The sequence below is a fragment of the Macaca nemestrina genome, chromosome 5, assembly GCF_043159975.1.
Source record: "Macaca nemestrina isolate mMacNem1 chromosome 5, mMacNem.hap1, whole genome shotgun sequence".
NCBI classification, from domain to species: domain Eukaryota; kingdom Metazoa; phylum Chordata; class Mammalia; order Primates; family Cercopithecidae; genus Macaca; species Macaca nemestrina.
The window spans coordinates 132,030,224-132,045,628 of record NC_092129.1 but is presented as its reverse complement, the minus strand read 5'-3'; the positions used below and the strand labels follow the sequence as shown (position 1 = coordinate 132,045,628).

Genomic DNA, 15,405 nt, shown 5'->3' with positions numbered 1-15,405 from the left:
TTACAAGATACTTTTGAATCCTAAGGTCCACATGAGTTTATCCTCTGGTCAGGTGCTGTAGCATTATTTGATGGGTCAAGCTTTAAAACATTTTTACTTCCAAATTTGAAACTTCTCAAATAATCTCCCTTCTATCATTTTTCAAGCAACAGTGAGTGTCCTGTATGGCATAACAATGACTTTAAAACACACACACACACAAACACACGCACCTTTGTGCAATTTCTTCTGCCAAATACTCACATATTTTCTTACCTTAAACCATGACCCCATTAAACTAGCACTATTAAGATTAATAGTGAGACCACTTCCATTTAGTTACATCATCTCTCTATTTAAAATAAAAGAAAAAATAAGATGTTTTTCACCATACAAATACTAAAATTGCAACTAAAGACCTACCATTGCTTATGTGAAATATGTGTGGGGAGGGACATGATCATAGTTTACAAAACATTAACTACACTAATATGTTTACTTATTGCAGTACCTTTTATATTAAACTAGACTTTTTTTTGCTAAGGCCTAGAACAGGAGGCCTCACCTTGTGGGAATGAAAAAAATAGTATCTTTTTGTTTTGTTTTGTTTGGAGACAGAGCCTTACTATGTCACCCAGACTGGAGTGCAGTAGTGTAATTACGGCTCATGACAGTCTCAGCTTCATGGTGTCAAGCAATCCTCCGGCCTCAGACTCCTGAGTGGCTAGGGACTGCAGGCATGCACCACCACATCTGACTAATTTTTAAATTTTTATAGATATGATGGGGTCTTTCTATGTTGCCCAGGCTGGTCTTGAACTCCTGGGCTCAAGGGATCCTCCTGCTTCTGCCTCCCAAATTGCTAGCATCTTTACTAAGGCTATTTTCATTGATATTAACTGTTCCCTTTTGTATATTTTGTATCTCTATAAACTTTTCCTCCTTTTTCTTCATATTATCAGCTATTTCATTTTTTCCTGGTGCTTGTAATATAACATCTTGTATTATATACTGTCACCATAATAACAACAAACATGACAAGATTATAGGTAATATTCATATAAGTTCAATAAAAATTATAAAGTGCAACTAAGATACTTGTTGTTGTTGCTACTATTATTGTTATGACTGTCATTTTCCTAGAGACAGGCAATCTTTGGTACTCTTTTATATTCCCCATTACTCCTACCTAGCACTGTGCCTTGAATAAAATAGGTAAGTAGATGCTTAGTATGAACAGATATACAGTAAAAACTTGATTTTATTTTTAACTTTTAGGTTCAGGGGTGCATGTGAAGGTTTGTAATATAGGTAAACTGTGTCATGGGGGTTTGGTGTACAGATCATTTCATCACCCAGGTAATAAGCATACAACTCAATAGGTATTTTTTCTGATTCTCTCCCTCCTCCCACTTTTTACCCCCAAGTAGGTCCCAGTGTCTGTTGTTCCTCTCTTTGTGTCCATGTGTTCTCGTTGTTAAGTTCCCACTTATGAGTAAGAACATGCAGTATTTGGTTTTCTGTCCCTGTGGTAGTTTACTTAGGATAATGGCCTTCAGCTACTCTTGCAAAGAACATGATCTCATTCTTGTTTGTGGCTGCATTGTATTCCATGGTATACATGTACTACATTTTGTTTAGAAAACTTGATTTTTTAAACAAAAATTTAGTGGCCAGATAAGATTTGCCTTGAATGAGCTTTAAAAATACCATTGTTTTCCAGATTGATTTTCATCACTTAATTTTACTTTGCTGGGAAGCCATGTTCACACCACTTCTTAAAAATATACTTGGGTTTAGGATTTTGTGAGAGAACAAAGTTATTCATGATTTTCCAAAGTTCTCCAACTTCCTTGAAAAGTTACCTGGACCCTCTGTAGGTATTTTAATAGGTCTCATGGAAAAGACATCTGAATAGTTTAGACACACTAAGAATAGGCTGTAGGTTCAGCAGCCACAAAATGACTTGTCCATGGGACCATTTCCCTTGGGAATCATGTGTGAAACCTGGGAAGTCAGTCTGGTCTGATGACCAGAACCATGAGGGGAGTCAACACTTCTGGATTGTGTTTCTGTTTTTTTCCCCTCAATTTTCCACCTATCCCTGCCTGCTAAGTCACTTCTCTGTTCCTCAATTTCCCCTCATTCTTCCTCATTACCTCCCCTCTTCCCCCCAAACAGGTCTTTTTTCTTGAATAGTTTAAGTAGGAAAAATGATTTGTCTGACCACAGCCAGGAGTGAGGTTTGAGCAAAATGCAAGACACTACTGTTATTAAGGTTGAATGCTGGTGAGAACCTCACTTGTGTTATCTGCCAACAGGGGAGGCTTTGCACTTGGCTCGGGATTTTGGCTACACTTGTGAAACAGAGTTTCCAGCCAAAGCAGTAGGAGAACATCTTGCCAGACAACATATGGAACAGAAAGAACAGACAGCAAGAAAAAAGATGATCCTGGCGACCAAGTAAGCAGAACGGGGAAACCTCTGTGTGCTTTCGTCTTCAGTCTTTGTTTTTTTTTTTTTTTCTTTTCTTTTTTTTTTTTCATTTTCTTTGAAATGAGGAAGACAAGTCTAGAAGGCACCCGTTTTCTAAAACAAGGAAGTTCTCACACACCAGCAGCTAAATATATTAAACAAGGACTTTCCCCACTTTGGTACCCAGGCAAGGTTTACAAACTGCCCTTGATTAGTGATAAGGCTGTCATTGAAACTGATGAAAGTTCTTGGAAGGCCTCTCCAGAACATGCAGAAATCCCTTGGAGAAAAGCATGTTTAGGAAATGTAGATCCCAGGCAAATGTGCCTTTGGTTGCTGTGTAATTTGGTCTAAGGCACTCATTTTGCCTTAATAAACGAGAATAAAGCTCTCAAAACACCATAAATGTTTGGGGAATGTGACAGAAGATGAGGTCACAGGTTGGTGAGAGGTACCAGGGAGACCTCTGGGACCAAGGATCACCATGAGTGCCCCCAGCCTGTCTTGCGTATGGGTAAACAAATCATCCTTGTACTGCCTCATAGTGTTATTGTCTTTTTTTTTTTTTTAAGGTATAATATATTTCAAAGCTTCTGGAAGTTGTAAAACGCCTAATTAAAATGCAAACGAAAATAATGAGGAAAATGATACGGACAAATTTGACAATACAACAGAAAAAGGGGAAGCTTGCATGAGATGACTTTTAAATTCCCTGACACTTGAAAGTTCTTTGATAATTAGTGGGAATACTACCATTTATTGTGCAAAAATCCAGTAGAACCTCAGGTAGCACTGCAGGTTATGTTCAAAAGTTTTAGAGGAAAATCCTTCTGGTAGTAACTAATTCTTGTTATCCTCTCTTTATTGAAATAAGTTATTGCTACATATAGGCCATTAAGAATCTTAAATAATTTTTAATGCTATATTAAGATTTTAGAACTGATGGTTTCAGCTGGTTAATAACTGTCATTCATGAATTAATTTTTTATTCAGGGAAAAGTATTTTGTTTGTTTTTTTGTTTGTTTTTTGAGACAGGGTCTCACTCTGTTGCCCAGGCTGGAGTACAGTGGTGCAATCATGGCTCACTGTAGCCTCACCCTCCCCAGGTTCATGTGATCCTCCCACCTCAGCCTCCTGAGTAGCTGAGACTACAGGCATGAGCCAGCATGCCCCCCCACCCTGTTTTTTGCATTTTTTGTAAAGATGCATTTTTGCCATATTGCCCAGGCTGGTCTCAGACTCCTGGGTTCAAGCAATCTGCACTCCTTGGCCTCCCAAAGGGCTAGGATTACAGGCATGAGTCACTATGCCCAGCCTTAGGGAAAACTTTTTAAGAGAAAATCTAAGGCAGAGAATATTAAAAACACTGCTTCTTAGAAACTGATAAAAATTAGTTATTTAATGCCTTTACAACATAATGGCTAAAATTTAAATTGGCTCAAAATGCATAAAACCAAAACTAAATATTCTATTTTCTACCAGCTTCTTATGTAACACAGGTCTTTTTACAAATTTAAGGAGAATATGGGATACTTACCATCTCACAGGTTTGTCCAAGACACTTGAATCCCTTAACTGAAGTTTACACACTGCTGTGGCTGGCACTGTTTGGACTTAGGACTCTATTTATCTATTGTGTTCTGAAAGTACTAGATGATCTCATCTTGTCCCAAAGAGAAGAAAAGCAAAAGTTGGTGCCAGAAGGAATAGAGAAAAAGCAAAACAAGATTAAGGGGAAAGGAATAGCAGAAAGAGAGAATGAAGACCAGGAGATAGAGAAAGAAAATTATAAGGCAGATATGAAAGTTGGACTTAAAACCTGGGAATAAATTTTGTGATGTGGAAACCCCTGAAAACTCGCTAGTAGGAAGACCTAAATCTAAACCTTTTGCATAGTGTGTCTTCTGGGAGTCTTTACCTCTACTGTGCACTCTTTTCCTTTTCCAAATAACTTCTTGACTAAATTTTTTTTCCAAATAATTTCAGTCATGTTTCAGTTTCTCCAGAAGGAGCTGAAAGCACATATAGTTAGTTTGAATCCTTTACATTACCGTAGGAGAAAGATAAAGACTTGTTACAGAACAAGATAATTATACAGTACTAGAATTTAGGTAATATCTCCCAGATGTTTCCATAGCATATCATCCTAGCTGGGAGGATCATGCAGATTTACCAATGCACAGATCCATGTGAATTTTACTGTTGTCCCAAAATACAAATTTCCAAGAGAAAACACCTTCATTTTTTCTACCTCAAAATGACTTGGTTGTGGTTTTATCATGCATATTCAAAGACTTTCTCTCCTTAATCCAGAGAAACACTTCTCCCTGTCCTCCTTCCCCCAGGAATGGTTTTGGAAGTATTCACCACTACCATCATCGACACAATAAATAACAATTCCTATTTTCTTAGAGATTCCCATCATTCTATTGAAGTCTGCGGTAGTCTCTGAGTACATTCAAATTAGCACTGAGATTTTGTTTTAATAGAAGTAATGCTAGAAGAATTTGAGGGAAATAAGAGAAATGCATCCATATTTGTCAAAATTTTACTGAGACATCTATTTTCGAGTAGCGTATTTGACCAGGTAGTAGTAGTTTCCTTTTACCTGGGATCTAAGTAACATATATTATTTTAGGTGATATTTTGAACTTTGATTTCATAAAACATTGTGAGAACATGTAATTTTCTTTTATCTGTCTGCTTATAGCTGCACATTTGCAGACCATTGAATGTCAAGCAAGAATTCCACTCATTTCAATTAACTTATTTTACAGAGAGTAAATAGGCATAAACATCTGAAAATTATAATACAGCTTTATAATTTTTTATTTTTGTTATTTATATGCATCCTGTCTTCTTATCAGACTATGTGAAATAAAAATTAGAGAATCAGAGACTGCAGTCATAGCAAACATATGTAATATAACCAGTAATCACTATAACTAGATAAACTAGGGGATGTGTAGAAATAATATCCGTTTTGTGCAACATATGAATGGTCACAATGTGTTCTGAGAAGTTTCTAATTTTACACCAATGGTAAAGCATTGGATATTTTCATCAATTAAAATGGTAAAAGTTAATATTGACTAGCCTATTATGGATATTCATTACATCCTGGTCAGTTCACCTTTATTCATAAGACTTGAACAACTTTATAAAAAATATACATGAAATCTAAAATTTATTGAATGAGAGACCCAATTGCTAATCTGCATTGTCAGATTGGCCTACATATTTCTTTTTTACCTCCATGAATTACAGATTCAGTTGTCTTTAAGTATATCGCCAAGTATACAATTGTATAGAGTCTATTAATTAAGTGTCATTAGTCTTCTAATTCCTCTTTATTTCCAGTGTTTTGTTGATTAAATATTTTGGTGTAATTTAGACATTTACTTAGGTGAAAGAATAGAAACCGAAACATTTTTTGAATTCTAAAAATGAACCAGACAAAACATGTGTTTAGTTGGTTAATAGAAAACATATTTAAACTTTTTCATTGAATTTAGAACTAAATATGTCTAACATTTGATTTGCATTAAGGTAAAGCAAAATAGTTAACAACTTTTAGTGTTACCATAATATTAATCATCTAAAGGTGAAGCAGAGAACTTGGATTTCAGACATCAGCTAAAAACTTACGTCCTTAAGGACAATGATGTAAGTGATAAAGTTAGAATGTATGATTCATTGAAGATCATCTTGTGTTACATAATTCATAATACGACATTTTGTCTTGAGATGTAAGATTGTTTCTTTTTGTAGATTTATAAATAAAAATTTAAATAAGAATGAAAGTGGTCATAAAATCATAATTCTGTAAGTGCCATAATGAGATGATGATGATAATTGCCTAGGGGGAATCTACAGGATTGTCATCTGTTTTCAAGTCTAAACTTGAAAGTGAGTGAGTTAAGCTGTAGAATTAAATATAAAAGGGGGAGAGTTCTACTATTACTCCTGGTAGAGCTTCATGTGTGAATTATTTAGCATGAGTTAAATTTTTCCACCTCTTTAGCTTTTTGTAATTTCTTCATCAATTTTATTATAACTTGCTGTATTATTTATACAGGAACAAAGTTGATTTGTCAACTTAAAAGTTTATTCCATTATCCAATTAATTCTGATATTATGCCATAATAACTAAAGCAATGTTTCAATCTTTATTTTAATGTTTTAAAATTTATTTTAACCTGATAGAAAAACTAAAAGTAAAAGACTGCTAAAAACAAAAGTCTAAAAACAACACCAATCTTTCTTTGTAAGAATGGATCATAATGATGACCTACCATACAGTAATTTGTAAATGATACCATGAGGCTAAATTTAAAATTTTAGTTAGAAATTTCAATAAACAAAGACAACAAATCTATATTAAATGACACAAAGCACAAAAGATGATGATATACTCCTCAAAATGGCACCAAACACTTAGATTAAGTTGCATTCATTGATTAAAATATGAGCAATACACCTGAAAATGGGTATATTTCATAAAGCAACTGAGTCTCACAACAAAAAATGTGAGGAGTTCAGAAGAAACCTTCTCAATGAAAGTAAAAACACACAGTTGTTAAAAGCATGTATTCAGATGCTGTATCTCAGAGATCCAACTGGTCCTTTAGGAAGGGGATGTGGAGTATCTTATTTCATTGAAGCAAATAAGGACTTTTTTTCCTTTCTCTGACTCTTTTTTTACTTTCACCTGTGTTCTGCAAACATGAATAAGGCAATTCTGTGAAATGACACAATATTTGAACACTGGCATTAAACCAGACCCTCACTGTTCATTTAAAATATCATAAGCGATCTTTGATGGAATTCAATAAATTTTAGATATCTGATTAAGAATTCTCCACTGATTTTGACTCAGTGATCAATTATTTGTACTTTAATATATTTTGTCACTTTTTGGTAGTCATTTGTTAATGACACAAATGGCTTGCAGCAGAATAATGGCCGAGTTCATATTCACTTGAAATAATTTGACCCTTCTATACCTGTCTTTTGTTACATTGATAGTCAAAGTCAGGACTACAATATTATACTTTGCAACTGCCCATTGTAAAAACAGATAAAAAACCTAATTACTATCATATTATCCCTTGATTATGGAGTCACCTCACTTTAGATGATGGATGCTTTAAGTAATTGCTTGGCAATCCTTTACTTTTCAGAGACTGGACTAATTTAGTGTTTTGTTGTTAAAAAACAAAACAAAAACAAAATCTCTTTGTATAGTGTATTCTGCTTCTTTAGAATTATATCATTTGCACTGTACATCACAAGGGCTCTATTGTCACATGCTAATACTGTAATTAAACTGAAACGAATGACCTAAAACCATAACCACTTAAAGCAAAAAAATGCAGCAGGAAAGTTACCTTGAGGGTACTTTTTGCAAGAAATTAGCTTACATGGCACATAATACAACCATTTTTGTGAGGCTAGTGAACTAAATTACTGGTGATTATCTGCTTCAAATATTAACATATAAAGTTAGCTCATAAGAATATGAATTCTAATGCAATCTTGGGAAAAAAGGATTTTCTGAAGTCTGTTTGAATCATGGCTCTGAAGGAAGACTTTAACTTTAATTAAATTTGTTTACAGATATGATGTCTAAAAAAATCACATTTCATTTAAAAAGATCATCGTGATCATTTCATATGGGGTTTCCCTTATCCTGAGGTTAATTTATGAATAGTCATCTTAAAAATGAACATTGGTCTTATCAGTGCTCATGGATTGTTATTTGTTTGAAATGTTGTATGATTATCCTATAGCTATTAAGAGCAAAGTCACAATTGTGAACCTCAACTGTATGCTATGAATGGAACTTTTGAGGTTGCTTTATGAAATGTTATCCAGACTGCTTTTAAAAGACAGAACAAGTCTTTGGTTAAATATCATGGGATGAAATTAAAGCCCAATTTCAAAAGTTCAATTTTAAATTTGATTCTTTTATTTTAGACAAATCTGTAAAGAATTCCAAGACCTCTTGAGCCAAGATAGATCACCGCTGGGATCCTCCAGACCCACTCCAATTCTAGACCTTGACATCCAGAGACATTTAACACATTTCAGGTAAGACTGGTTTTCCAGATTGCTCAAATTCTTTACTAACCCAGACTCTTGTATTCCTATCACAGTTCTACTTAGAGATATCACTTATATATTTATACGGTGACTGTCCTAGTCCTTTCAGATAGGTTATAACAAAATACCTTAGACTGGGTAATTTATAAACAATAGAAATATATTTTTTACTGTTCTGAGGGCTGGGAAGTCTGAGATTAAGGTGCCAGCAGAGTTAGTTAGATAAAGGCTTGCTCTTTGCTTCAGAGATGGCACCGTCTCAATTTTCTCCCACATGATGAAAGGGCCAAACAAGATCCCTTGGGCTATTTTATAAGGGCACTAATCCTATTCATGAGGGTTCTGCCCTCATAAGCTAATCACCTCCTAAAGACTCTATTTAATACTATTGCATTGGGGATTAGGTTTCAATATATGAATTTGGAGTGGAGTAAAGGGGACACACATATTCAGACCATAGCAGTGATTGACTGAACTTTTTGAAATTCCAAGCTTGTAAAATCAAATTGAGAGAATAACAAGGCATGAAGCATTTTAGATTGGAAAATTTTATATCTTTATGTGTTGTTAGGAAATCATTACTTTATAAAAGTGAACACTATTATTTCAAATAATACTTAGCATTTTTGGATGAGGGTTCTGAAATCTTTTAAATCATTCTTTATCTTGGTGACACAAATTGTTTGATGGAAAGATGCCATGACAGAAGTTAACAGGATATCACTAACTGGTTTTCCAGAACTATGATAAAAATTTCTATGCAATTAAAAACTGCAAATGGTTCTTAAGTTAGACCACACAAGAGCATGAAATGTATTATTGGAAGCATATTTTAAATTTAATTTTCTGATGTGTTTTGGGAATGAAGAAAATATTTTTTATCTGGTTGGTTTATGCCCCAGATGGAATGTGAGAAAGAACATGGTAATTACTCAGGTGCCTTACATTTTTAAAACTCTAGAATTTTAATGCCTACATGATAGGCATATTGTACCCTTTCTTAGTTATTATCATTTAGTTAAACAATGGTAAGGAAAGACTAATACACATTAAATATTAACATGATTTCAATACCTGTCAAAAATTGTAAAGCTGTTGAGGAGGGCGCTTCATTATATAAAATAACAAGTGTTTAAATAAGTTGAAATTTAGGCTGCACCATCAGAGACAGTTAAATAGAATATTCTATTTTACAATATGTCACAAGTTTCCTCAAGATGTAATAGACACACATCTCTGAAGACTCAATTTAGGATTTATCTTCCAAAAATGCACAAAATGTAGGATATATTTCACAGGACTTCTCTCCTATCACTCAGTTGAGCTAGTGATAGGAAGTGTAATAAAATTGTGGGAAAATAAAATGCCCAAATGCTATGAGCAAAAGGTTTTGGAGTCAAAACCTTTTCAAATCCTTGTGTCTGTGAGCCTTTATGTATGTGAGCTGGGTTGTTTGGGGTAACTCACCCACTCTTTCCAAACCTTTATTTCTTCAGCTTTAAATGGGATAAGAACCCCTCCATTATATGGTCATAGGTGAGCTAAAATGAGATAAAGAATATAAAGTAGGCGTTCAGTAAATGACGTTTCATTTATCTTCACCACCGATCCAAGTTTAAATTTGTTTCCAGCATTATATCTACACAAATATCTTTCATATTTTTGTTTGTGTGCACAATAAAGGGATTTATAATTTTTACAAAAGATCAACTCAGAACTTAATTTTCATTGAGATTTGATTCTGGATTTAAAGAAGTGTGTTAAATTACAATTTTACTCTGAGAAGGAGCATACTATTAAAGTACAGAGAAATGAGACTCTGACATGTATGCTAGATTATTTCCAATTACAGATGCTGAGGCCTTCATCAGATAGTAAACCATTCTTTTTATGCTCAAAACAAAATAGAGCACTGGTCGAACATCAGCTAGTGTGTGAAATAAATAGGCAAAACATTTGTCTTCTTAGCATAGGCACAACTTGCTGATTTGTCAATACATTAGTCAGTTGCCAACTTAGTGCCACAGAACTCTTTAGAGAAAACTGACTCCAAAATGTGAGCTGCACATTTTCTTTGTGGGTTTCATAAGCTCTTATTTACCTCCCTGTACAGAATACGGGAACAAGCTGGTGTTACTCAGAGTGCAGCTAACTATATGGTAAATGGCTACCCTCACCCCTAGTGAAAAGAAAGTGCGGTTTTATTGGAGGTGTAAAACTCTCAAGATTGTATGTGGCTTCAGTTTCTTAATCACAATTTCAAGCATAACCGTATCTTAAAACTTTCTAACACTACATATTTACTTATGATAGTATCATCTATAATATGTTGGTATTATTTATATATTGAATATTTTGAATATTTGAAAATTATGATTTCCTATTTATTATGCTTTTTAAATGTTTGCAAGAATTTTTATTTTTCTTTAATTATAGTCAAAATTATTTATTTAGATAAAATCTTCTGATTTTATAACAAAAGTAGTAGGATGATACAAATCACATAACCAAAGATTTCTTTATAGCAAATTTCCTACTATGTCTTTTTCTTAAACTGTGATTAAAAACACATAACAGAAAATTTACCATCTTAACCATTTCTAACCAATTCAGTAGTGTCAAACATATTTTCATTGTTGTATTACCAATCTCCACTTTTTTATTTTGTAAAACTGCCTCTGTACCCATTAAACAACTTCCCATCTTCTCCTCTCCCCAGCCTCTGTCAACTACCATTCTATTTTGTGTTTCTGTGGATTTAACTACCCTAGACATCTCATATAAGAGGAATCACACAGTATTTGCCTTTTTGCACTGACTTATTTCACTTAGCATAAGGTCTTCCAGGTTCATTCATGTCGTAGCATGTGTCAATTTTTTTTTTTCCTTTTCAGGATGCACAGCATTTCTCTGTGTGTGTGTGTGTGTATGTAAGTGTGTATGTGCCTATATATGCCACATTTTGTTTATCCACTCATTCACTGATGGCAATTAGGTTGCTTCACTTCTTGACTATCATGACTAGTGCTGCCAAGAACATGGTTGTGAAAATACCTCTTCAAAGTCCTGCTTTCAGTTCTTTTGGATACACACCCAGAAGGGAAATTGCTGGATGATATGGAAATTTTATTTGTCATTTTTTGAGGACCTATTCTAGCATTTTCCATAGCAGCTACATCACTTTACATTTTCACAGATAATGTACAAGGTTTCTATTTCTCCATCTCTTCACCAAATAGTAGCCATCCTAATGGATGTGAGGTGATATTTCATTGTTGATTTGCATTTCTCTAATGATTAGTGATGTTGAACATCTTTTCATATGCTTGTTAGCCATTTCTATATCATCTCTGAAGAAATGCTTAAGTCCTTTGCCCACTTTTTGACCAGGTTACTTTTTTTATTAAGCTGGAGGTTTTTATATCTTCTAGATAGTAACCTCTTCTTAGATGTATAATTTGCAAATACTTTGTTCGTTCTGTACATTTCTTTGTTAGTCTGTTGATGGTGTCTCTGGTACATAGTTTTAAATTTTGATGTAGTTTAATTTGTTTATTTTTACCTTTGTTGCCTGTGCTCTCGGTGTCAAATCCAGGAAATCTTTGTCGAATACAATGCAGTAAAGCTTTCCTGTATTTTTTCTTCTAACAGTTTTACAGTTGTATGTCTTGTTTCGGTCTTTGATTCATTTTGAGTTAATTTTTGTTTATGTTGTAAGGTAAGGGTCCAACTTCATTCTTTTGCGTGTCTTAAATTTTATCATTTTAAACAAAAGATACATGATTGGCATTTCCAATTGAAACCCAAAGTGAAGGTTCCTGATGTAGACTGAATTTAAATGTGTGTAATTTTTTTACTGCACATTTATTTTAAAAGGCATCAACAGAATATGTTAACAATAGGATGGCAAAAGTCAGCTTGTTGCTTAGCCTTGAAATAGACTCTGCACTTTACAAGTGTATTTCTTAAACTTGGCTTTATATCAGAATTGCTCTTGAAACTGTTAAAAAAAAAAACTCAAGGATTGGAGGACATACTTAATATTTAAAGATTTGATTCAGTAGTTCTAGGGCTGAACTCAGGTATCTGTTATTTTTAAAACTCTGAAGTTGATTCTGATTGTTAGGCAGGTTTAAGAACCACAGTTCTAGGATATTCTGTAACTATAAGCTCTTTTCCCTCGCTTTGGGAGAAGAAAAGCTCCAGTTCACTTTTAAAGTGTCACTGAGAATTCTATCAAGTTTTGTATTGTATACTTAACATATTAAAAACATTCTATTGGGAGCCCGAGGTGGAAGGATCACTTGAGGCCAAGACTTCAAGACCAGGCTGTGCAACAGGAAGAGACTCCATCTCTATCAAAAATTTTAAAATTAAAAATAAAAACATTCTACATTGATGATTCTACTAATAATCTGGGTAAACATGTGTTAGCATACAGCGTGTCTTTTTTATTTCATTTTATTATTTGTGAGACAGGGTCTCACTCTGTTACCCAGTTTGGAGTGCAGTGGCTCAATCATGTCTCACTGCACCCTAGACTTCCTGGGCTCAGGTGATTCTTGAGACTACAGGCAAGTGCGACCATGCTTGGCTATTGTTTTGTATTTTTTATAGAGATAGTTTCATCATGTTGCCCAGGTTGGTTTCGACTTCGTAGGCTCAAGCAATCTGCCCACCTCAGGCTCCTAAAGTGCTGGATTACAGGGGTGTGAGCAACTGTACCGGGCCGAGTGTGTCCCTTTTAAAATTTTCTGCTGACAGTGACAACTGTAATTTCGATAGAACCATAAGCTCAAGAGAAAGATGAATTACAAAGGAGACATATCACATCTGACTTTGAAAGCAGACAATTGTCAGAGTACGATTTTCCACCGTCTTTTACTGAATGCTGGCTGGGAAAGAAATGAAGAGGGAGTGTAATTGGATAGGCATAGAGAATACTCTAATTAATAACATCACTTGTGTTACTATTTTATTTAGTTAAACCTCCTTCCCAATGCAGACCACTTAAAAATATGCCTTAGAGGTTGGCCAATTTGGTGCCTTGAGAACTGTGGCGTACTTTCAGCAGATTTAATATGTCCAGACAAAGCACAGATAACTACTTCTAGTTTTCCATGGCAGTTGACATATCAGTGTGTTCTGGGAAGCCGTATGCATAGCAGTGACCCTTCTCACAATTCACAGCCTGGAAAGCTTCTTGTTTCCATCAAAATGACAGAAGGCAGGCTTATTCATTATTTATAATTTACTGAGTACCATCAACAGTGTGTATTGTTGTAGAGAACACAGCAGACACCACAACACAAACGAGAAGGGGGAAAAGATTTGATTGACATCTGCGGAAGACCCCATAGACTTACAGTTCCTGGGAATAGTGGTGGCAATTAGACCAAGGTGGCATGAGGTTTCATGGTCAGAGTAGCCTCAGCTCAGATGGAAACCCAGAGTCCTACTTTTTTGAAATGTTAGGAGTTTCCCTCTTTGAGATTTCAGGAACTCTTAAAATTTTCCCCTCTTTGTCTCTTATGTTCTCATAATCTCCTTGAATCTGAAGTCAAGCAAAAGCACATTTGACAATGTAATAAGATATTAGACTATCTTGCCAGGCGTGGTGGCTCACGACTGTAATCCCAGCACTTTGGGAGGCCGAGACGGGTGGATCACGAGGTCAGGAGATCGAGACCACAGTGAAATCCCGTCTCTACTACAAATACAAAAAATTAGCCGGGCGTGGTGGCGGGCGCCTGTAGTCCCAGCTACTTGGGAGGCTGAGGCAGGAGAATAGCGTGAACCCAGGAGGTGGAGCTTGCAGTGAGTTAAGATCATGCCACTGCACTCCAGCCCGGGCGACAGAGCAAGACTCCATCTCAAAAAAAAAAAAAAAGAAGTTAGACTATCTTGAAGGCTCAGTTCAGGGAAGACACCCTGTTGACAAAATGAGGAAACTTTTTTTCTCAGCATGTACCTTGGGAGGCTGAAATTTTGTTGTTTCTGTTATTTCTAGTAGAACTATTATTTATTGTTCCTACTATGTTAATGGCAGGTAGTGAAAAGATGACTAGAGGATTATCCCATTCTTTAGAACTTCTAAAATGGAGAACAATTTTATATATATATATATATGTAGAGAGAGAGAATATATAATTATTCTATATATGTAGAATATAGATATAATTATTCTATATAGATATATATAGGCTTATAATATACAAGAGTGATGCTACAATAGAAGATTAAGCATACTGGTAATTTACCTGGGGAAATAAGGAAATTTCTTCTTTTTATCCATAGTACCTAGCGAATAGTATGCATGCAATAAATATATGTAAATAAATGTAGATTACAATAATATCTCAGTTGAGTCCTGTGTATATTCTCCATTGGTTCATTCTCAGGGCCATGATGTTTTAATTGGATGATGGACTAGGGAAGTAAAATGATCAATGTGCTTAATTCTCCTATTTAACTCATAAATTATCCTGACAGCCTACCTTCTTAGAAATATACCCTCTTACTACTGCCTTGGGAAATAAGGAATGTATAGGCAGTCCCAGACATCTATGTGCTTGCTGGTGATTAAATTTTCTTCAATGATTCTCAGTGTTGGAAGGCCTCTAACATTTCCTATTCTTCTTCAACATTTAGACCTTCTCTCCAACGTCTCTGTCAAGTTATCCATGTCAAGCTTGGAAACTCTCAATAATAGACTGCTCTCTATCTCTGACAACTCTGTTAGAAATGCCTTCCTTCTATTTCCCAATGTCCCGCTTCTTGCAGGCTTTCAGAGTTACTTTCATCCTGGTTCCCTCCCACTTTCTAAAGGCAGTTCTCATGTCTTC

General features: G+C 34.9%; 1 protein-coding gene across 1 annotated transcript in view; it reads left to right on the top strand.

Moving 5' to 3' along the window:
* LOC105490881 (transcription factor AP-2 delta) overlaps positions 1 to 15,405 on the top strand; it is a 57,989-nt gene that overhangs the window by 29,261 nt on the left and 13,323 nt on the right. Inside the window, exons 6-7 of the mRNA XM_011756853.2 lie at positions 2,301 to 2,442; positions 8,435 to 8,548. Of these exons, the coding sequence (XP_011755155.1) occupies positions 2,301 to 2,442; positions 8,435 to 8,548 (256 nt within the window). The remainder of the gene's footprint in view (positions 1 to 2,300; positions 2,443 to 8,434; positions 8,549 to 15,405) is intronic.